The sequence below is a fragment of the Gymnoscopelus braueri genome (assembly GCF_963280865.1).
Source record: "Gymnoscopelus braueri genome assembly, chromosome: 8".
In the NCBI taxonomy this organism is placed as follows: domain Eukaryota; kingdom Metazoa; phylum Chordata; class Actinopteri; order Myctophiformes; family Myctophidae; genus Gymnoscopelus; species Gymnoscopelus braueri.
Genome location: NC_137609.1, coordinates 18,242,836 through 18,268,438, shown reverse-complemented (window position 1 = coordinate 18,268,438; position 25,603 = coordinate 18,242,836). Strand labels below are relative to the sequence as shown.

At 40.4% G+C, this 25,603-nt stretch overlaps 1 protein-coding gene across 7 annotated transcripts in view; it reads right to left on the bottom strand.

The window, feature by feature from the left end:
• The window catches only part of dlg2 (discs, large homolog 2), a 204,717-nt gene that overhangs the window by 83,292 nt on the left and 95,822 nt on the right, over window positions 1-25,603 (bottom strand). For 6 of the 7 annotated variants that reach the window (XR_013933583.1, XR_013933584.1, XM_080435020.1 and 3 more), the window contains 2 exons: window positions 16,943-17,026; window positions 15,549-15,716 (listed from right to left, as the gene is read on the bottom strand). Coding sequence is in view for 5 of the 7 variants with exons in the window: in XM_080435020.1 (XP_080291146.1) it covers window positions 15,549-15,716; window positions 16,943-17,026 (252 nt within the window). In the remaining 2 variants the exon portion in view is untranslated. The remainder of the gene's footprint in view (window positions 1-15,548; window positions 15,717-16,942; window positions 17,027-25,603) is intronic. The other variant, XM_080435024.1, reaches the window with a different exon arrangement.

Below are 25,603 nucleotides of genomic sequence, written 5' to 3'. Positions count from 1 at the left end.
TGTGTGTGTGTGTGTGTGTGTGTGTGTGTGTGTGTGTGTGTGCATGCGCGCGCGTGTGTGTGTGGTGGAGAGGAACACTTAGTGGGGGATAAGGTTGAGCTCGTCACAGCACCCTTGGCCTTGCAAAGGAGGTCAGCCATTCATATTTGCATTCTCTGACAATTGCCAGCGAATTGCCAGGGACCTCACAATATGCTGGTATTACCATACTGCAACAATATGCAAATACTCAAGATTTGTTTTTGCTTTGTGATGCAGGGTGATGCTCAGCATTGAGATATACAGTATCTTGGTACATTATCTAGGCTGGAAAGGCGTGGTGGTACTGTATGGCTATGCATTAATAGAAACAGGAAGGAGAAAATCTAAATAATGCCCACAGAAAAGGTTACAGGGCTAAATAATGTAGTGGAATGAATGACGGGTTGCTTGCTTTCCCAATCTATAGTCACAGTCACATAATTACAGTGCAGGATAATAATGATAATTGGACGTAGGTCAATATATCAAATGCGTTGCTGTAGATGGGCTATTTTCAGTGAAGAGATTTGGTGTAGAGGGGGAAAAAAGAGTGGACCTAGTACAGACCAATACTACTGAACTAATGTAAAGAGTCGTTTAAGTGGTCAAGCAACTTGTATAAGGTTTAAATGTAATGTAAAGGTGAACTAACCTCATATGATCTGTTGGAGGCAGTTACAACCTCTTTCAGATCTTCAATTCCTTGAAATGACGCTCATCCATTCAGCTTGGCCCACTTAACCCATTGAATTCATTTTAGATTTCTTTGGCTAGTCAAAAATAGCAGATATACAAGCTCATAATGAGATATGAGCTTGCAGATCTGCTATTTTGGGAAAAATCGTCAAAATATGTGCAATTCTTTGAACATATATTTTTTAAAGCGAACATTTGTCATTTGACAAAATGTCTTCTAACAGTTTTCTGAAAAACTATTGTCGTTATATCAGTGGTGCTCAAAGTTTTATCTTGTCAAGGACCCCCAAAATTATACGTTTTTGTCCGCCGATCCCCATCAAAATATGTTGTTCCCGAGACCCCCCCCAAAAAAAAAAAATGTATTAAAAGATTGGCACAAATGTTCCAAGATTTTGAGCTTGTATATCTGCTATTTTTGAATAGCCAAAGTATAAAATATGCCGTGTTAAGTAGTCAGATGGGTGGGCCACGTGCATGAATACCCTCACGGCCCACCAAGGGGCCTGGGCCCACGGGTTGAGAACCAGTGCCAGAAAACCATGAAGTAAATCCTTTATGGGTGTCTCTGGTGTCTAGGAATGTGAAAGACAAAACAAGTATATTGTATAATACTACAGGGGTGTTGATTCTTCATATAGCGACTATCTGCAAAGGAGTTTGGTTCATAGTGTGTCTGCAGGAGAATGGATCTTCTCCATGCATAATGTCCTGAACAAATAAACACCGACAAACTGTTTCTCCTGAACACAACACCTGATTGACAATCTCCAAGCCCGATTAACCCATGAAGACCGGGAACGCATTTGTGTCATTATTTGATTTCTTTGGGCTATTCAAAAAAATTGCAGATATGCAAGCTCATAGCACGGCACCGAGTGCCGTGCTATGAGCTTGTAGATCTGCTATTTTTCAAAAAATATGTGAACATTTGTGCAAATCTTTGAATATATACGTTTTAAAGCAAACATTTGTAACTCAAATCTTTGCTTCTGGGGGTCCCTGGAACAAAAACACTTTACAAATGTTTGCTTTAAAAATATATATATTCAAAGATTTGCACAGATTTTCACAATTTTTTAATGGCACAAAAAAAAAATGACACATATGCGTTCCCGGTCTTAAATGGATTAAGATCATGCTGCTTTATCAGTCACAGTGAGGGAAAACCTGATGCTTGTATCAGGGTGTCTGCTGGTGTCAGGAAGTTAGATTTAAGACGTTTTAACCCATTTAATCCATGAAGCTGTTAGTTTGCCATCTTGACTATCTTACAGAGAGAGAAGGCAGATTTTCTATTTTATTTTTTTCAGTTTATCAGTTGGCAGATCATACATCACCCAAAAATATTAAACACCTTTCAAAATACAATGTAATACCTTTTATGCCATTTTTAAATACATGTGACTTTAAGACTTTTTAAGGACCCGTGGACATCTTTTTGTATGGGATGTCTCACTACGTTTTAACAATTGGATGTAACGTCTTTAAAACATACAATATAGAAAGCTAACCAAAACATAGCCTACTGATACAATGGGCCTACTGTACTGTATTTTATTTCTTCAGGGGAGATATGCCACGACACTGGAGCTGTTGGCTGCCCTGCATCCTCCGAGTACAAATATCCAACATTCAAAAAGCCATTATCCAGCTTATGGGCATAACGCACACTGGAAAATCAATCGCTAACTTCCATCAGACCTTTTACCTTTCATACATTGCATTACCCATCCCAGTCGAAATATAATAAATCAACTGGCAGCCAAACAAATCAAGACCATTGTCTACAGTCTACACTGTACTATTATGCAAAGCCTCAATCAGACATCCATACAAGAAACCTGCAGGTTCCACACACACACACACACACACACACACACACACACACACACACACACACACACACACACACACACACACACACACACACACACACACACACACACACACACACACACACACACACACACACACACACACACACACACACACACACACACACACACACACACACACACAGTCCAACTTCCAGAACTGTCTGTTGACCATGGCTGGAATAATGGCCCGGGGCCATTGACCTTGACTTACTGGGCAAAGTGCAACAGCACAGTAGAAACTGAAATACACACACCCATACAGATCAATAACTAACACATGTATAATACTAATGTACAGTCATGTCATGTGTCCAGGCAACAAGGCATACTCTAGTTTTTCTTTCTTCTTTTCACTGTAAAACCATCCCATCAATATTAGTGACTATATTATTGTGCAATCCAAGGCCATGTATATGTCCCATTAATTTAAACTGGAACCGTTTGTAATGCTATGAGAGATGAATACTAATATTACAGTATGACTATGAGATGATTCTTTCCTCTGATGCATGAAGGCCACCACTGGTATTAGTAACTCACACTTTCTGCAAGCCACATTACGTAGTGTAATTTACGTTCCCTGTAGGTTCTTGACTGGGTGGGTGCTTATTGCTTAACCAGCTTGTGGATGTGCTATTTTTGAAACATACAAATAAACTATAAATAAATACATTTTGAAAACTTGAAACAGGGTTAATATGATTAAAGGGGCTGATGCATGACTTATAGTACTAAAGATTCAAATTGTTATGTAATGTATGGGGACAGGGCTGGTGAAAAATTATGTGCTTGCCCTGGGCCCTTGTCGGCATATTCTGCTCATGGATGCAGCTCCATCAAAAAGAATGCATCCATTTTATTCCTTTACAGCTGTCCCCTTACCACAGATGACTATCATGAATACAATCAGCTACTGGAAATCACAAATCATCAAGTAAAATACCTCCAGCCATCCAGTGAAAAATCACTCTGTATCATGGTAATTAATATTTTTGTCACAAGGCAGCCTCCCTTAAGGATTTAAATCCTATATAATTAAGTAGACCAGGGGTCTTGGTCTCCTCCTTTTTTCCCTCTACACCAAATTGCTTGGCCGAAAATAGCCGATCTAATGGCCAAATGTTTGCCAGTTTTGCTGAATGCTGGCCTATTGTAACATGCCCAGAATAGGGATGCTAGTGTTCAGCAATCGCTTTCGATAGTTGCATTAAATAACGTGAGCAGGTACATTAGATGGATGACAGTTGATTTTAGTACAACATGGAAATCCCAAAATTAGGCTACCTTATGATTTTACCACTTCACGAAAATAGCTGATCTACTAGCTCACAGTGCATCGCAACATGATGTGATGTATTAGATCTGCCATTTAAAAACATAATTACAAAATAGATTTTTTTTGGCGAGAACCAAAAACCCCCACAGTGCTAGCAACTTCTGCCACATGCTTGAGATTAATCATGGATGATGGATGCATAGCCTACTGTACCAAACACATGACCTAACAGTGTTAGATCATGTTTGTTGATCTATTAGATCTGTCATTTAAAAACATAATAACACAATTGAAAATTGATGCCCAAAATAGGGACGCCGGGGTTAATGTGGTTAATCCAACTAATGGTGTTGTTGGCCGCAACATTGCCATTGTTTTAGTATTAAGTGTCAAATAACAGAATTCATTCAGTCAGTGATGTTCATAGTGAGGGCTTGATTACACAAGGCTATGCAACACAGTTGGCGTTTGAGATTCAGTCGTCACTGTTTTCGTCACTGTTTCCTGTTTAAAAGCAGAGAAGTACATCATGGCTGATCTTTAGTGAAAATGTCCTTTGTGACAATATTAGAACAGTTCAATATACTGGATGTTTCTTTTTCCGTTCTTTCATAAATGGATTTTCCATCAGGAGGAGAAAAAAACTAGTGAGAATGTCTAAAACACTCAACATTGACCTCTCGCTGAGAGCCACTAATAGCAAATCAATTTCCAAGGATCCTATATTGTGTCTAAGTGTAGAGACAGCACCAAATCTCTCACATGGATGGCTAGATAGTTTCCGTGGGCTTATTTTCAGCAGGTCATTTTGTTCAATCTACTGTAGGTGTGATGACAACCTATTGTGAACAGACCATCAGTAGAAGAGGTTAGTCATCCTTGCTGTAGCTCTTTCCATTTTCCTCTATCTCGTTCCTTGCTTTCCCTTTCACAGAACAGACACTTAAGAAAAAAGATTTATACAAATAGAGCAGGCATCAAGACAGATACGCAAATACAGTACAGAATGTGTGGCCCCCACAGAGAGGGGTGTACTACAGTGCATACAGTAAACACTACAAAAATGCTATCCTATATCATAACATAACTACATGTCTGACATTTGTAACAAACCAAGCCGAAAATCAGTTGAGAATTCAGTGAGTTATATATATGGGCCCCTGCCCATATGGCGGTTGAGTTGACACATCGCTCCAATGAACAGCAGCAGCCAATATGGTATCTATCTGTGCAGTACGTGCTATGGCGAGGTGATATTGTCATGTGACAAAGTACAAATTAGCCCACAGCCAAACGGACAGATGTCGAGAACCAAAAACCCCCACGGCAATTATGTTTGCCACTTCTGCCACATCCTTACAATCCTTGAGATTAATCATGGATGCATAGCCTACTGTACCATACACGTGACCTACAGTAACGGTGTCAGATCATGTTCGTTCGAACCGGTCAACCATTGCTGTGCTCGAATGTCCGGTCATCTGCGTTATTAGCACAAATAGCTTAGCTGAAACAACGGTAAACAAGGGCTTCTCGTGGTTGTGAACGATTCAACGTCGGGGTTGTAAATTGCCGGGTTGTCAGTCACAGCCAGGAGAATTTCCAAAAGTTTAACTACTGTCTGCTTGAAGCGCTCAGGCCGCTCTGCCAAAAAAGGAGGGAAGAGGAGCGCACCAGCGCGTCTTTACCATAGAAATGCATGGCAGACTGGGGCTGCCAGCTCAGAACGCACTCTCTGTGGACACAACCCCTAATGCAACAAAAGCCACATTTTAGTAACTTTTATAATAGTAGATTGTGGTATCAATCAGCATTTAACCACACTTTACTGACCAAGGGCTTATATTGTATTATTGCATGCATATCCTATTAAATGTGTTAAGAGAAAGTAGAAATGCAAAATAAACATACAACAAGTATGAAAAAAAAAGCCAGTCTGTATTTTATTTCACCAATGAATCTATTGTATACTGTAGTGTACACAACTTTCAGGGCCTCATTTTAGGTGAGAAAATGTATTGGAGATGTCAGTGACAAGATTTACAAAGGTCTTAGACCTCAAGTAATAGCAGTCAGGGAAAAAAGTGCATTGTCTGTTTCCATCTTTTTCCCATTGTACAATCAAAATACATGAGTCAACAAGTCTGAGGATAATGCATTGTCAAGAAATGTCTTAGACAGATGGGCCCATTGATAGCAGTTCTATCAATCATATATAGCAGGACATGGAAAATCTGTCTGATATCTGGATAGTCCTGACAGTTTTTATTTCCCAACTTAAGTATCTAGAGTGCTGTGTTTGTTTAGTTTTTCAAGGGAGGAATGCATATCTGTGAATAAACTAAATAATCTTCATTTTGTTTATCTATATTTTGTTCATAGGATCTAGCCAAACGTACTTACAAATGAACATGTTTCAACCATAACAATTATTGTTATGGTTCTAAGTGACATAACAAAAGGAACTGAGACATTGAAGTGAGCTCTCTAACAACAGCAAACTGTAGTCTACCTGTTAAGACTACTGCCATTAGTTACAAAAACGAATCAAACTACCTTTCTGTTACATTGTTTGTATTTAATACCATTTTGTGAGAAAGCTTTGAAGTGGTTTTCTAGGTTGTGGCGAAATACAGGGAGTTGAACAACAGTCAGAGTATGTTTCACAAATCCAAACCCCATAAAGCAAATGTGTTGGGATGCTGTCAACACGAGAAATGCACTTCTGGTGTGAACAGCCCGGCTCCTGTTCGGGCGAGAATTTCACTTCACAGCAATTCCCAGCGCATCCGTATCCAGTGTGAATACGCTGTTACAACCACCCCCCACACTACAATCAGCAAGCAATCAGGATAACACTCCAGATGACCTACTGTATAGTCTCTTCGCCCCCCCTGTGAAATGACCTCCCTGTCAGCCAAGACAACATAGTCCCCATCTTCCACCGAAGTCTGAAAACCCACCTCTTCGGACTCCAAATCATCCCCTAATAAACTGCAGTTTTAAGTATCCGCAATATTTAAAATAATACAGAAGATATTCTACATTGTGATGTATCACGATGAGGTTTTTGGTACGTAATTGAATTACAATGTATAGGAGGGGTACATTTCCATCGTTATGCAGTACAAGTGCCTATAGTTGTTTAGATCCCATAGCCTGAGAGGACGTTCGGATGAACGTGTTCATCGGACGACGCAATGTAGGCTTAAGTCGCTATAAATTATACTTTGTCGTATGACGGTACAGTGCGAAAACAACTGATGTACAAGCTCACAACATCTCAGATTAGGTATTTTGATTACGGTATTTCTTTCTTTTAAAGTAGTGGTGAAAGGGCTTTTTTTATAACGTTTTTGCCAAGTTTAGCTCAGAGACAGGGGTGTGTTTTTCGTTTTTCGAGAGAGAGAGAGAGAGAGAGAGAGAGAGAGAGAGAGGGGGGGCATCAATGCTAGCGGCACTTTTATGCATTGCATTGCTTATTTCTCACCTCCAATGTTTTCAGATACATATTTTATTGTAGGTAGTAGTACTGTTTGAGTTTAAAACAAGTAATGCACCGTCTGGCCGTCAACTTGAGTTGTGTCTCCCAAATTAAATCAGGTGCGAGTGGAGCAACGTGAGCTTTGGGAGTGAATGAAATCAAGATTAATTTATATTCATGAAGGTCTATCTATGTCATTACGCAGTATGTTTGCAGGAAATTGATACATAGGCATCTATTGATACATAATGTCTTGATTATGACCGCAGGTATGCTCTAAAAGTGTGAAAAACGTATTTTACATTTCACCACGTCTTTAAGCCATTATGCAATAGGGGAGCTGCAGCCAAAGGATATGGTGTTTGGGGGTCCTTGGCATGGAAAGGGTTGTGAACCCCTGGTATAGTACACTACATAAAATGTATCCAGCACATTTTGAGGTATAGTAAGTATATGTGTTTTTGTAAAAGCTGTGTTTTAGTGGCACTTTTCACAGCTTCATGTTATACTAGGACCAACAATAATATTTTCTTGAAATGTCAACTGTATGTATGGCCAGCATGGCTTGCCTCATCAAAGTGGCTACTACACATCAGTAACTACACATTTTGCAAACATAGAAAATTGAGAATAAAAAATGAAAGCCCTTATAAGAAGTATAAAATTATCTAAATTAAAGTTCTCATATTTACTTGAAGTGAAAAGTGAGATAACAGATCACTTAAAGCTGAAAATACTTTACTGTATTGACTATCAACAGTGTACTTTCACACAGTGCAATAATCAACCGCACTGACGCAAGCTACTGTATGACTCCTCTCGTCATAAAATGACTCTCAGACTCCCTGCTGCTCTGATGAGGAACGATTGCCAGCAGTGCCTTTATCTGAGTTCCTGTGAACACTCAATACATTCACAAAAGCCAATCACAAGGCTTCCATGGGGCAATCAAGGCATCCCATTGTGTGGATACCGAGTCAGAAGAGGAATCATCACAACAAGGAGTAGATCAGGAGAATGATCTTTACCCCTGGGATAACAGGCACCCCGAAAAGCCAATATTCCACGTCGATCCGACCAGCGCTCCTCAACCAACGACAGCTGGCAACTAGCGTAATTAAACCGCTGTTCATTACTCAAAAAGATTGGCAGAGAGGTAATTGCTGCTCCGAAAGAAAAAAATTATAATAATCATGCATTTTTACGATCCTATATTACCAAGGAAATAGTCTGGGGATCAATAAGCAACACGGTTCAAATCGATAACATCTCCTCGGAGTCAGGCACTCCAAACGGTGTTGCTTGTTTTGGCCAGCGAGGGAGGGGCTCGACTCTCTCAGAGGAACCATCATTCTTACCTCCCACCATGCCTTTACAATTACAGTTGCTGTATTAAAGCAATTTCTCATTCAAGTCCCTATAGGCTGAGTGAACTAAATTGGCTAAGCACAATTTTTTAGTCTTGGCCAGTTTACGTCTTTTATATAATAGAAGAGAACTGCCTTCCCTCTCTGCCAACACTCCTCTGTCCCTCCTTCTCCCTTATCCACACTTGCATTAACCACTTGAAACCCCAGAACCCTATAGGGGGAACATCATCGCTTTTCAACGCATTGTGAGCTTGTAGATCGGCTATTTTTAACAAAGAGATTCGAGACGTACAGTAGAGGGGGAAAAGTACAGAGCCAACTAAGTTTACTATGTCTAGTGGGTTTAAGTGGTTAGGGACTGTCTCATGTCGTCTACTGTGCCATGGGGAGACATCCCCACCAGGAAATTACATTAAGGACCGACTCAGGTCGGCTACTGCACCATAGCTACCCCAGCAGGATGTCACATTCAGAGACAGTCAATAGTTATTCAATCACACATAAAGGTGTGAGAATGGTGCAACATTGTGGTCCAACATTGTTTGGGTGAGTGCTGAAAGATTGTGCAGAGAAGAGTAGTGTGGATCACACCACCACAGGACACAGGACTGTACTGAAGAAAATACCCTCTTATCTCCCCAGTCTCACACACACACACACACACACACACACACACACACACACACACACACACACACACACACACACACACACACACACACACACACACACACACACACACACACACACACACACACACACACACACACACACACACACACACACACACCAAAACCACTAACCATCCAAATGTAACCAATCATTCTGCCACACACTCACACACACATAGGATAGAGAAATCAGTGAAACACATACACCTGGGAATGCAGACCCAGCCCACACCAATAACTCTTATTTTCAAGTTTGTGATTGTTACTCAATAATTTGAACGAATTACTATTCATATAGTCAGACACAAATATGTAATTAAAACCTATACACAATCCTCCTGGGATGAACAGAAAATATCTACAAGCTCACAATATGTCACAATGTGATGCGTTGTGAGATTTGGTGTTTAGGGAGAAAGGATGGGGCTTGGTTCAGACACCCTACTGTACATGGCTATGACACTCCTGTCAACGTACAGTATATAATATAGGTTGAAGTGGTTAAAAGTGTACTCTGCCATGGTTCTCAGAAGTGCCATTACTCTGCCTGATACAATTTCCAGCCATGATCAACTGTCAACCTCCTTGGGAAATGAAGCAAACCTGAATTCTTACCATCAAGTAAAAGATCATATGTTTATCATTTCACTTCATGCCATTATCCTTCTACCTATACTGCACTACTGTGAATGAATAAATACATTCCAACAGGACTGATGAAGAGCACACCTAATAAAGCATGCTGTACATAAGACACAATACAGTGCTTCTCAAACTTTTTAATTTAAAAGGCCGCCATAACTCTCAGAGTTACAGACCTGTAAGGGTCCGTTTAGAATCCCCTCAAGAAACACTGAGGGTCCCTGGACCCCACGTTGAGAACCGCTGACAGTATATTGATGATAAAAAATCTAACAGGCGAGAAAGGGCCCTGCCCTAGTGGCCACAAGAAACATAGCAATCATCAAATTTGCGGACGAACGGACAGACGGACAGGCGGGCGGTTGGACGGACGGACGGACGGACGGACGGACGGACGGGAAGACAGAGAGACAGAGTAATTACTATAGTAAAGCAGTAACACCAGCAAACATAAAACAGGATTTCTTGCTAGGATGAATGTAAAACTACAGTACACTGGGATAATTGTAGGCCAACGTTCCAAAGCACATGACCTAGGGCCATTGGCATTTTCAACGTAGTCGCACATGATTGATAAGAAAGGCACCATATCACAGTAGCGGAAAAAACACCACAGCAAGCATATTTGTATTTCTTGGCAAGCAGATGAATCACAGAGAGACATGGGAGCGTGTGTCATACAAATAGTCGTGAACCTCAAACAATGTCATTCAAGAATGATTGTTTCATCAGGCAATACACCGCACAAGTAGAGTATGCAACATCAAAACAAAGTCCATGCATCACCATGGAAACAGTAATGTTTTGGGTGCAAGGGTCACCAAAAACAAAAGGAAGGTTTGAAACAAAAAAGGAAAAAGAAGTAAAAGAAAAAAGAAATGAGGAGGTAATATGCCCCCCTAAAAACAAAAACAAAAAAAACACAACAAAACTTGCCATGTAGTTTGCTGCGGTCAGACCCGGATATGCAAGATCAAAACGGGTAACCAGTGCAGGCTGCAAGTAAGAAATAAAAGACAACATCACCAGCTAGTATATTTAGGAAGAGAGGAGAAAGGATGCGAGAGAGAGAGAGAGAGAGAGAGAGAGAGAGAGAGAGAGAGAGAGAGAGAGAGAGAGAGAGAGAGAGAAATGGAAAACCTAATACATAGGGAAAAAACTGTTGATGGTTACCCAGTCATACATTGAGGTGGGATGACAAGGAGAAACAGCAGTCCATTGTGGCTCCCTGCATAATAATGGCACTGAGCCTCAAAGAGCACTTATGGGAAGACATTCCCTCTACTTAACAAATGTTTAGTGTGGGGAAAGTAATGCAGAAACTAACTGTTCTGTTCAGAAATTGAACATAATTTCCGGCCACAAACAGCAAGAGCTTACTATATAATATTGAAAGAAACAGGTGTAGGCAAATGTTATGACTAAAATGCTACCTTCTACCAAATTCTACTAACGATCGAATTCTCCAGGATGGGATTAGAGAACAATATGCACATTTTGTAATGGCAGTATCAATGATTGTTGGAAATCTATTATAACAGAGTTGGGGCTTTGTAGGACAGGAACATCGGGGTGGGTGGTGGTTATATAAGTTTATTCAATTGTATCTGTCTCATTGCATAATTAATGCTTGTATAAATATTAATAAAAAGCTTTAATAATAATAATAATAATAATAATAATAATAATAATAATAATAATAATACCTATTATTATTATAAACCATGTCCTCTCAAATATCCAACGCTCTCTCTTGCTTCCCCTTTAACATCTGACATATTGAAGTTGGTTTTAACAAATAAGACATACAAAACATACTGTAGGTGGTGCATTGTTGAAATGTCCAGTGTCACACTGCCCAGCTCTACCTTCAACTGTCTTGGATGCTTTCAGTGCTAACATTCAGTCAGTAAGCCAACAGCAACACTATTCTATTGCTAAGTGGCGAGCGTGGCGAACAACAAATCTTTATATCTGTTGAAGGAATTTTTTATTTATTTGGAATATGAATTAGCAGGGCTTTACTGTGGGAATTTGCCGATGGCCGAGTGGTTGGGGCGAGTACCGCGTGTGCTCTGGTGGCTGACAGCGAGTCCTGGGTTCGATTCCAGAGCTTGGCGGACTTTTGCTGCATGTCACTCCTCGACTCTCTGGCCCTGTTTCCTGTCTCTCTTGGACTATCAATGTCTCTCACTGTGGACTATCAATAAAGGCAGAAAAAGCCCAGAGAATATATTTAAAAAATAAATAAATAAAAATGTCTCAGAAGATTAAAATGCCTTGAGGGAATAATAGTCTGAGCCACCCTTGTGGCTCAGCCAGTCAATACATCGACCACATAACCATAACATCCAGGCTTTGATTACTGGGTCGGGAACTTTGTGCCGACTGTCCTTCCTGCTATCGCTTTCCTGTCACTCTTCACTATCCTGTCCTAATACAGCATAATGCCATCAACTATTCTTTCAAAGAAGGACATTGTGACAGGGAATGTGGAACAGCAAAAAATAATAAAAACAAGGACAAATCATGACACAAAATGAAAGCTCCAAAATGTCTTCATGAGTCAGTAGACACTTGCTTTTGAGAGATGTGATGGACATCAATAGGATGTTACTGATACTGATATCAGTGTAAATTCTGACTCCTCTCCTCATCTCTCTCTCACCAAAGGCCTAGCCCTCACATTATATGCTCTGAGCATCTAGACCACATATTGTTCATTGTATGACAAGTTCATTTTCGTAGCTTGTTACAATAATTGATTGTCACTTAGGGCGGATTCAGACTGGGTCCGATTCATTCAAACCGTTCCCGAGTACGGTTGGCCTCTCGCAGCTGGCCAGTATTCACATTGGCCAAGATTCTTGCGCACCCGAGACCATTTAATTTAACAGTAATGGTAAATATGTGCCTCATGGGGGCGCTGTTGACTATGGGGCTTTGGGAGCTAGAGAATGTCATTCACAGAAGAAGAGTCACTTGTCAGAGTGCAGAGTGAATAATAAAGTTTGACTGTGTTCCTGACGTTGTCTTGAGTTATAATAATAACAGAACAACAATACACAACCAAAGCAGTGTGTGCGTTGGTCTTTGACACCTCAAAATGTAACGTCGTCCCTCGCGTCTCTGTTATTATCAATATGATAGCGACGTCACTAATGCATCCTTGGTATTTTAGCAGTGACGTCACCGACTAATCCTTGGCATATTTATCCTTATATATACGTTCACTACACATTTGTTTTTTGTTTATTATTTTTCACGGCTCGCGCTACTCAAACACTAGCGGGATTATTATTTCTTGTCAACATTCAAGTAGAACTATGAGAAGGTATAACCCAGCTAAAATAATGCGTCATTATAAAAATATATAAATGATATATGGTTAGCAGTCCACTTCCTTCTCTTGGTACGGATGGATTCACACTGCCGCGTTCCGTTCCCGAGTCCGCACTGCTCCGCAGCAATCGGACCCGAGACTACCTCCCCAGGTGGTTTCGGGTACGGTACGGTGATGCGTTACGGGGAACAGTTCGCTACGTTTACACTACCACAACATCTGCCATGTGGTCCCGGGTGCGCACCCGGCACCATAGTCTGAATCCGCCTTCAATCCTTATACAGTATGTATGATCATTTTGACTGGACTGTAATTTCAGAGCTATGATTCTACATTAGCACTGGACAGTGCATGCTACAATCCCTATTTCCTTTGTAATATCTCAGAATTGTTAAGATTAACCAACATTTTAATTCTTTCACTTTTTGCAAGAAACAGAGACAATACTATACATGATTTGCACTCAAATTCTACGGTATACCAGTTTAAATTCAAATAAAGGATTAAAACAAATTTGATCAAGAGAGAAAACCTCTCAGAAATTGTATTAAACTACAATACTATTGAGATGTGCACCAAAGGTTGGATTGTTACTGCAGGATATTTGTAATGTGTTATCTTGTCTAAATCCCCAAATTATGGCTTAATTTGAACCTTATTTTGTCCCTGTGGTGATTAAGACAGCTTCAATATTTCACTATTCAAAACTAGGTGGTCCACAAATGAGTCGACAAATGGACTCATTTAACCTCAAACACTAAATGTTTAGCTAGAAAAATAAACTGTGTATGCTACACAAGAAAAAGGCCCTTTATGAAATAGTGATTTGCCAATAGGTGTAAACTTTGCCCTTTTTATCTCCAACACTGCCCTCTAGAGGCTCTAACTGATTATTTCACCAGCACAGTCATTATGATCTCTGACGACCTTCTACACGTGAAGTACAATAATGCAGTGGTTCTCAAAGTTTTTCATGTCAAGGACCCCCAAATTGTATTTTAAGTATTTGGCCTCATCTGAAAATATTTTGTGCCAGGGACCCCTAGAAGAGAAGATGTGTGCAAAAACAAAATTCCAAAATGTCCAAACAAGGCTTTTAAAAATAAAAAATAAAATAACAACAGATCTGCTATTTTTGAATAGCCAAAGTATGACATATGGATAAAGTGGTTACAATTATTAATGCCATATTAACTAATTTAGCTGGGGACCCCCAAGGACCCCACTTTGAGAATCAGTGCAATAATGCACCGCAATGCAGGGATACTAAGAGTTATTTATTTGCCTGTATGACCTGACTGTTCAATGCATGAAAATGGGTGAATGGAATGACCTATGACCTATACTATATTGTTTTGTTGTGAATCTAACATCCTAATAATATCTAATATCCTTCATTAAATGATTGTATTTGTATGATTGTGGCTGACACACCATGGTGCAACAGTCTACTGTGCATGGATTCAAGCTGTATTGTGGAAACAGACAGGCCTACTGGAGATCAAGACAGGAAACACACTGGCACATAATGGGTCAAGACAATGAAGGAGGGGATTATGAACAACTTTTCCAGATCAGTGCAACACAGGTGTAAAAAGGAAGCAAAAAGAGAAGAAAACTTTGTCTGAGAGAGTGAGACCAATAGGAGTTGCATCTGTTCTCCATCGCTGCTCCAGAATTAGCTTGGATGTAGAAATGTGTTAGGGCACTGCTGTTTTTGTAATTGATACTGAATAAGAGTTTAATCCCATTTTACTGGAATGTGGTCATTCTTTGCGAGTCTCAATAAAATGTTGATTACATACTAAATTATGTATATTCATTGCTTTTCTTAATCGTTAGCCTCAAAATTATTAATGCATTATGGGTTTCTTTGTACACTGCTATCTGTCATTTTCACTAACTTGATATAAGAAGAAAAGAGAGAAAAAAGCTCACATGACTATAAAAAGTCAGTATAGCCAAAAAGGCATGGGGGCCTACTAACAAACTATTTCATGTGATGTTGGCGGACCGATGTAAGCTAAAGAGGCAAAAGAGAAGGGGTCAGAGAGCTGGGGGCGGGGTGGAGACTGACAGAACATGTTAGCAGTCATTCATGGTGTATGTGTTGGTACGAGGTTTGTGAGAGAACCTCAACATGTCACGGGGCTTCTGAAGCTCACCTTGAGAGGGGAGATGTGGGAGTGAGACACGTAGCCGTGCACATTCTCGATCTCCGACAGGTTCTTCTCGGACACGTGCACCAGTTCGGGGGCACGGCACGGCTCGTTGGTGAGCCGCGGGAATCCATGGTCGAGCTGCGGGGAATCCTCCTCCTGGTAGTGGTACTGCTGGAGAGGGGCGGGGAAGGAGCGAGGGAGATGGAGGAAAGGTGGAGAAAGAGAGAAGACTTCAGAGGAAATATGCAACACAGACCAACAAACACTTACACCCGATTTATACTTGGTTGCGCGCCGGTGTCTCACAACGAAAACAGACGAACTACAAGCTCACACAACACATGGCGCTGCTTTTCGGAGTGAGATACGATGCGCAAGCAAGCAAGCATAAATCAGGCTTTACTGTTTTCATTTAAAAAATGTATAGAACATTTACACATTATCTAAAGTAATCATCATTCAATTAGAAATGGCAAAAATGACGGTTGAGTTAGCAATATTGAATACGTACATTTTAATGTATTGTCTTCATTTTTAATATCATACTTTGTTAAGATTAAATGATTCTACTGCTTTAGAATTTCACTTAAAACAAATTAATATTGAAGTACAACCCTTTTTGCAATACAAAGTTGTAAGTGACTGAATTGCAGTAGTATCCACCACCATCTTACAGCTTATATTGTGATCAATAAGTACCCATTGCTATAGCAACATAAAATGACACAAGGTGTGCATAAGGCCTGTGTTAACATGAATAATGTCATCAACACATGATGTGCACAAAACGGTGTGCATAAACCCTGTGTTAACATGAATAATGTCATCAACACATGATGTGCACAAAACGGTGTGCATAAACCCTGTGTTAACATGAATAATGTCATCAACACATGATGTGCTTAAAAAGAGGTATTCAGACAAATTGACAGTTTTAACACAATATTGAACATGAGCTAAGATCCTGAAGAGTGCTGGGGTGATGTAATAGGGATGACATCACCTGTGTGTCATCCCCTCAGCCCCAATAAAAACCAGCAGAGAAGTGGACAGGAGATATTTCAAATTAATAGATTAAATTGCATCAGCATTGTTAACAGGAGTACACTGCAAAAGAGTGTTATTTTAAGTCTGAGAGTGCAAAAATGTACCCATAAGAGTCAAATTAACACTCAACACTTTACAGAGTAGTAAAAATGATTAATTAACCAACATCAGTGAAGGGGAAGAAATACATATATCATGTCAGACAGAGTGATGGTAGGTAAGTATGGTCTGAGAAGGCATGCGAGAAACAAAAAAACAAGCATCTCTATGACAAATATTGCGATGATTATTATGATTATGATAACCAGGATGCTCTATGAAAGTAGAGACCTCTCTCCACCCTCTCTCACCCAGGGAGCGTTCATCAAGGCGGGGTTCATGCAGGGCGGGGGCTGGCCGTTGTGTGGGGACCCCTGCACTGCCGGTGGCCTGTTCTGGAGAGAGGAGTAGCACCATATGTGACCACCGGAGGGACACCAAGAGCAAAACAAGACAAGTAATAATAATAAGAACGACTTGACACTTGCTGTACATACTAATGTTATTGCTGGATGTCAGTCACATCTTCTATTATTTCCTGAACAATACTATGCAGTAAGAACTATTTATCTGTAGGCCTGTATGTCAATTTGGAAGATATTTCACATACTAGAAGATCATCCAAGCATCCAAACAACAGGCAAAAAGCATTCAAGTAGAGAGGAAAGAAGCTCAACACAAAGGACGTGTGTGTGTGCGTGTGCGTGTGCATGTGCGTGCGTGTGTTTATGTCACACAACGGCAGAAGTCAGTACAACGTAGATGACAGATACAGTGGATACAACGGGATTTCAAACTTTAACATGTGGACGCACGTACACACACATACGCACGCACGCACGCACGCACGCACGCACGCACGCACGCACGCACGCACGCACGCACGCACGCACGCACGCACGCACGCACGCACAGTCGCACACACACAATTGTAAAAGCAACGACTCATTCACTAATCCCATCGCCCAGTGAAATCACAGAGCATGAAGCAAATAATTGTTAACAAGTGAGGCTATGACGTGGTATTGACACAACATACGATCAAACTGAAGAGTCCGCAACAATCACCCTAAGAAAAAAGCATGTCTTTGTGGCATCCGTATGTGATATTTAATTTCTTCACACTGAAAATAAGTGACTGGCTAATATGAGAGATATGATGACAGTCACAGTTCTCAAAGAGTTACACACAGAGCTGATGAGAACCCCGAGCAAAGAGTGTGTATATCTGCATGAGTGAGATGCAACTCAATTGCAACGCCCCAGTGATTACAGTTATTTTTGATAAGGCCTTGAGGCAGCATTGTAAACAGCGGCAGCTCAGCACAGCTCTGGGCTAATGATATATAAGCTACTGGAGCAGCTAAAAATAGGAATACATTCTACAATTTTGCCTGCGATGTGGTCTCATGCGTGAACTCCTATAATGCCAGTAGATGTAGGGAGGTGTCAAGATAATGTCTGCGTGATCAGTTTAGTTTATTTCACATAAACCATTTCTAAAGAAACACTACAGGTCCAGACTTTACACTAAATGTAAATTCAACTGATCTGAATGAGAAGCTCTTTCTTTTCTTTAAGAATAACTTTACCGCAGTGAACATCAGGGAGCATTTCACTGGACTTCACTAATTTGGACAAAGACTCTGTCTAATTGAATGTGAATGTGCTGTATCTCCATGTGCTCAATCTTTATACTTTTACATTGCTGTTATGTCTAGTATGGGCACTGGAGCAACAAAACAATACAGGCTTTCTATGTGAAAACTTGCTTGGCAACTGAGAGGGTTCTGACTTTAACAAACATGTTCATCTACATTTATTCTATCATTTGTTTTGGAAGAAAAAATAAAATAAAATCCAGATTACTGAAGCTAAAAATGTAATTACTTTCTGACATTCTTGTCGGAAAGTAATTTGCATAATTATAAAATTTCCGCCCTCTTACCAGGCTACCAGTCGAAAAGCAGCTTAATGTACTACCGCTGTACTAGAGCATGTAGAAGTTAATCACCATGTGTTCCCACACAGGACAGAATAGTACTGAATATGAGCACAGGTTACTGCTAATCATTGAGGTGCACTGCGTTCCTAATCTGAACCTGGACCACAAGACTTTTTTCAAATGATACAATGGACCCTTCGCTAAGCCCCTCCCACTCCACTCTGTGACTGGTGGTGCGAAGTTAGTCACACCCAGGCCTGGCAGCGCCTGGCAAGCTCTGATTCTCACCCATTGACTTGCATGTTAAATGACAGCTTTTCCCCTTAAAAATAATCGATAATTTTCGCAAGAGCTTCAAAATCTCTTCTAAATCTAGTCAGCAAGGCCTGCAGTAGGCTATGCACTGGACAAATGTGCATGACATTATTTCAATAAACTAAAAACACGATTAGAGGGAGTAATATCCATGGATACACGACGGTCGACTGTCACAACCGTCATGGATGAACTTCAACTTGTGTTTGCACTTTCTCCATTTACGGCCCGTACATCCACATAAACGTTCATATTTCAAATATAAAGTGCTTATCCCATGGCCACGGATGTTACATTTATGTACGGGCTCTCAGAAGTACCCGTATCATCCGTATTGTTCAATAAAAAGCATTTTATTCTGATCGGTGGCCATTTTCTCCATATGCTTTCAACTGCGGGACCCTATCGGTTGGTAGGTGTATTGCACTCTGATACATTATAACTCTATGAGAAAATGGCCACTGATCGGATTAAAATGCTTTTTATTGAACAATACAGAATATACAGGTACTTTTGAGAGTCCCGAGCATGATTTTAACATCCGTGGCCATAGAATAAGCAATTTATATTTGAAATCTGAACGTTTATATAGATGTATGGACCGTAAATGGAGAAAGTGCAAACACCAGGTTGAAGTTGATCCATGACTGTAACAGGAGTTTTCATGTACCGCCGGGTAAGACTACAGTAGCAGTTAATAAATAGACGAACAAATGAATGAATATACTTTAATGTGCAGAATCTGAAACAGGCAGCGCTGTGATTCTGAATTTTGTTACGATTACGGTGATTAGTATTATTGACACCACCTGGGCGAGAGTCGTGTAACTTTCCCGACGTTAAGCTGTGTATGTGTTCAACAACACAGCCATGCAGCCTTGCAGTTTAAGTGCAGATTTCAGCTTGGGAAAAGAACCCTCCAACGATTTAGGGTACGTGGAATCTGTTTCTGGTCATAGTCACCATTGCGTTATCGTGGTATTCCTATTCTTGCTATTATGTTGCAAATGATTGTGTGTGTGCGGGCGAAATAACATTGACAGCTATGGCAGGTGACGAAAGCTTGCCAGACCAATGCCAGGCTAACAACGGTTGCTAAGCTGGCATTGGACAATCGCTTTTGGGGTGGGGTTTAGTGAAGGGTCCATTCCGATATTATACTGGCTAAAAGGAGCCAGTGCTGATGTATTAAATTATTATGCAGGGAAGAGCAATGCCTCGGTTGGACAACCTTGCGCAACAATGAATACTAGGTGATAATGCCTGTCAGCAGTGGTGGAAAGTAACTAAGTATATTTACTCAAGTACAAGCTCACAACACGACGCGTTGTGAGCTTGTAGATATTATTTTCAAACATCTTAGTACTTTTACTTTTGGTGCTTTAAGTATATTTTGTTGCCAAGACTTTTGTACTTTTACTCAAGTAACATTCTGAACACAGGCCTTTTACTTGTAACAGAGTATTTTTATATTGTGGTATTGCTACTTTTACTTAAGTAAAATAACTGAGTACTTCTTCCACCACTGCCTGTCAGCGGGTGCACAAGCACCTGGCAGGGTCACACATGCTGGGCAGGTCAAAGGGTAGAGGTGAGACAAATTGGACCACCTTGTCCTGGAGGTTAAATGGGTTATAAGGGCCTGCCTAGAAGAAGTTACAGAAGCATCAGCGACAACTTGAATCCAACAGCCCGCGTGCATGTGCGCGTGCCGTGTGTGTACGAGATATCAACATCAAACACAGCATAAAACAGTAATTGCCCAAACATGGTACTGTATGTAAAAAATAATGTCACACTTTGAGGCGATGCTTCATTCACCTCCCTCCATTCATTTTCAGCCTCCATATGAATGGAGGAAAGCAAAGCGAGCAGACCCAGTTTGGGGATAGAGATGGATTGGGGGAGTCTCGGAGCAGGTGTGTGCACACGTGCTCAGGTTTATGTGCGCGTATGCTCCATTTTCTTTATGTGCCTGCTATTTTTGGAGGGATATTACAGCTTAGGTAGGCGAGTTTCACTGATGCTGTGTCTCAGTGTACTCTGTAATTAGCAAGAGTCGGCCGAGAGGATTATTCAGCAAACTTCAGTGGATACAGGAGGAGCACTATTGTTCCTGTTTGACATATGAGAGTTAACATGAGTGTTCTTCCAAAGTGCTTGTAATTAACCACTTTCAACCCGGTGTCCCTATTTTGGGCAAGAATCTTAAACGAGAATCTTAAACAAAATTATGAGGTTTGCCAGCTTGAAATGCATTTCATAACAGTGTTGAATAAATAACTAGGGAGCACTGAAGAGAAAAACACATGCATGCACTCACGCACGCTCTCTCTCAAACACACACACACACACACACACACACACACACACACACACACACACACACACACACACACACACACACACACACACACACACACACACACACAAACACACACACACGAACAAACAAACAAACAAACAATCTCCATCTCAAGAGAGTACAACACGAAGGAGGCTAGAAGCAATACTGCCTGCTTAAGGCCAGTTTGGCCATTACACAAACACAGATGTGGTCTTTCATGTTGACGGTGTAGACAAGGCATCTAATCCGTTATTCCTTTAAATTCAGGCTACAGAATTCATGTATCAGGAGGATGTACAATTACTAGTCAGTCAACACAGGGATTAATGTGGTCCAAAGTGTGGACAATATATAGGCAACACCTGACCTATGACTTTAGACTGTTACGTTAGTACATACAGTATAATGGGAATCTCAGAGATAAAGGCCATATCTCGGACCAATCAAAGTTCATTTGACATTGCGCCTGAAAGAAGCCCAGTGACCTACAATATAAAACAAGTACAATAGCCCAAGGTACAATCAGCTATGCTTACATAACCGTTTTACAGCAGTGAAGAAAAATCTTTTAGAGCAATGTGACCACTCGATAAACTGTAATGTGATGCATGTATGAAGCAACGGCATACAGTAGAAACTCATATTCATTTAACACCTAGGCATCTAGCATGTAAGGCTTCAAAAGCAGTTTTTATATTTTGTGACGGCTCTGGGTGAACAGAGAAAACGTTTCATTTTGAGCCCTTCTGTTGCCATAGATTGATGTTCCCACATGGTCCAATGGTTTATTTTTTCAAAACCCTCTAAAAACCCGTCCGTAGCATGTGGCATCACGATCCCTCTGTGACTTTATTTGATGTGAAATCATAAGATGCAGAGGATATCCCACAGCGGGAAATGTAAGTCTGTGATGTTTGTAGAGGTCACACTAAATCCAGAGTGAGTATCGTTGGGAAAAATAACAGGAAAATATGCAGTGTAACAGAGAGAAGGTCAACCACCTGAATTATATTTAACCCATTAAGACTGGGAACGCATCTGTGTAACCACTTAAACCATTATTTTAGACTTTGGTATAAAATGGTTGACTATTCAAAAATAGCAGATATACAAACTCATAGCGCGGCACTGAGTGCAAATTGCAAATCTTTGAATATATTTACTTTTAACATTTCTAACTCAAATCTTTGCTTCTAGGGGGATCCCTGGGACTAAATATTTTCAGATGGTGGCCAAATACATAATTTTGGGGGTCCTTGACATGAAAAAGTTTGAGAACCACTGATATAGCAACATACGTTTTTCAGAAAACTGTCAGGATTTAGAAGACATTTTGTAGAATGGGCCTCATGCCTTAAAGGGTTAAGGGGCTCTGTTGGTTGGGTACCACAGGTTTTACACATCACTGGTCTAAGCCAGACAGCACAGGCAGCCATGGGAGTGCTAAGAAATCATTTATCTATAGTGTGTCAGTGTAAAGCCTGATCTATACTTAGTTGTGCACCAGTGTCACGCAATGAAAATAGCAGATCTACAAGCTCACAGCGTGCGTTGTGAGCTTGTAGATCTGGCACTTTCTGTAGAGCTCTAACCCACTGGTTGTCAAAGAGGGTCTAGAGGGGCTCTAGAGGTTCCCAGCAAAAGTAGGAACCAAATTTAGGTTTAAAGACTTAAGCTTGTGTTTTATTTATTTCTTTTAGCTTGTAGATCGGCTATTTTCAGAACACTATGACAAATCATGATGGGGTCCCTGCCACACAATCTTTTCAAATGGGGGTCTGCCGTTAAATGCATATCAATTTGGGGGTCCTTGACATGAAAATATTTGAGAACCACTGCTCTAACCCATAACCATAAATAAGCGACCATCAGATCTGCAAGCTTAGTGCCCCCCAGCTAGCATTATACTTTTGTTGTGTAAAGTGGTGGAACTGCAGTCATGGAAATGAGGACCACGTGAGCTTAATGGAGCACGATTTAGACAACTGACGTATACTTTAACCATGAGTGACTAGTGCTGTGGGGACAGAGAGAAGGATGGAGGGAGGGAGAGAGAGAGAGAATCACAGAAACAGTAAGAAGAGAAGAGAAGAGAAGAGAAGAGAAGAGAAGAGAAGAGAAGAGAAGAGAAGAGAAGAGAAGAGAAGAGAAGAGAAGAGAAGAGAAGAGAAGAGAAGAGAAAAGAAGAGAAGGGCCTCTGAGGATGAAGTGTGATAAAAATGCTTGTTACTTTCTATGAAGCCCATATCCATAATGCATTATAAACCTGCTTATGATGCAATATAACCTCCTTAATAATACTATATAATTACAGTTATAAGCACTAATAAGTACTATGCTTTATGATAATAATCTTGACTGATAATAATGACCACTTATAGTGACTTATAAACACATTATAATGCATTATAACAATTATAATGCATTATAAAATTATTATAATGTATTACAACTACAGTATGATAATTATAATACACTGATCCTTGTAATATAGGGCCCAAGGGCTTCATAGAAAGTAATTTTTTTTGCATAGAAAGCAAATGCAAGACTGTCTTGATAATGACATTCATGATGAACAAAGGGAATGATGATAACAAGCTGCTCTGTTTCAAAACAATCCAGCTCCCCCTTCGTTGTGGCACCTTTCCATGGCCCCCCATCCTTCTCTAGCGAAAACCTTCACTCACACCCACCAGTCTACTGCAGCCAAAGTGAGACAAACTTAGCTACTACTGTACCATCAAGGCTATTTTGAAATGTTGTACAATTCAGCTTTGACCCGTTCAATCCGGGAACGCATCTGTGTCATTTTAAATTTCTTTGGCTATAAAAAAAATAGCAGATATACAAGCTCATAGTGTGGCACCGAGTGCCGTGCTATGAACTTGTAGCTCTGCTATTTTTGAAAAATCTTGACAATTTTTGAAAATCTTTGAATATATTTTCAAAGCGAACATTTGTAACTCAAATATTTGCTTCTGGGGGTCCCTGGAAAAATATATATTTTGAGATGGGGGTCCGCGGCCAAATATATATCTAAAAATGTTTTCTAAATACTAACAGTATGTTGCTTTATCAGTGGTGCTCCAACTTTTCCATGTCAAGGACCCCCAAAATGATATGTATTTGGCCGCAGACTCCTATCTCAAAATATGTTGTTCCAGGGACCCCCACAGAAGCACAAATCGGAGTAAAAAATGTTTGCTTTAAAAATATATATATATTCAAAGATTTGCAAAGATTTTCCACAATATAAAAAAAAAATCAGATCTACAAGCTCATAGCGCAGCACTCGGTGCCGTGCTATGAGCTTGTATATCTGCTATTTTTGAATAGCCAAAGAAATCTTAAAATGACACGTGACACGTGAAAATGACGCGTTCCCGGTTTTAATGGATTAAGATAAAAGCTGAAGGGAGACATTGTTCAAATACAGGCATCCCTTCAAAAGGTACAGTAAATTAGGGATTCATCTCAATTACTGAGTCACAAATAAAAAGTCTTTAACCACACTGACCACATAAACCCTGGCGTCCCTATTTTTGCTCTTTCTCGTACTACCAAGTATACAGGGATTCTAATATTCCTTTCCTTTCGGCGGGTCCAACTGGATTTACTAAGCAGCATACAGTACATGCAACTTGAGGATTCATAAGATGCCGTATAGCTATAGGGCTGGCCCTGATGAGCTGTGTTCCAGGACTAACCATCTCACGTGCCACACACTGAGAGAGAGAGGATTCCTCTTGCTCTTCTCGTATGTCCCGTGCAGTCCCCTGGATTTCCAAGCCAGCAGAGAAACATGATGAGATGAAAACGTGCACTGGCATGGCCAAGGGCAGATTCAAAGGGCTCAGCTGAATTATCGTGGAATCTCCTGCCAGTTGCGTGCACTGACCCCCTTTTTCTGTGGCTTTACATACCTACAGTGCTTCTCACGACCCCCTCTCTGCCATAGCCCTGATTCCTACAGACAGTTAAGCCTTATTTGTACGTCGAGGAATGACCATGTCGTACAACAGAAACCCCACATATTTAATATTTCATTTGAAAACACGTACGGACAGCTGAGCTATAGGAAAAGAGAGAGAGCATCACTCTGCCTTTTTCTTTTGCATTTGCAGCGTAGCATACACATTACAACTGTCATATACTGTCATTTTTATTTGTAGTGAATTATTGTGGACTTGTGGTTTTAGAATAAAGATATTTTTGAAATCCTAGGTCACTGTAATAACCCAGCGACCCTGCACACTGACTTGAACTTTGAACTTTGAAAATATTGCTTGCAATCTTTGACCGACCTGTGTAGGGCTGTCACTTGACAGAAACAGCTGAGTTTGTTTATTTTATTTGATCTAGATG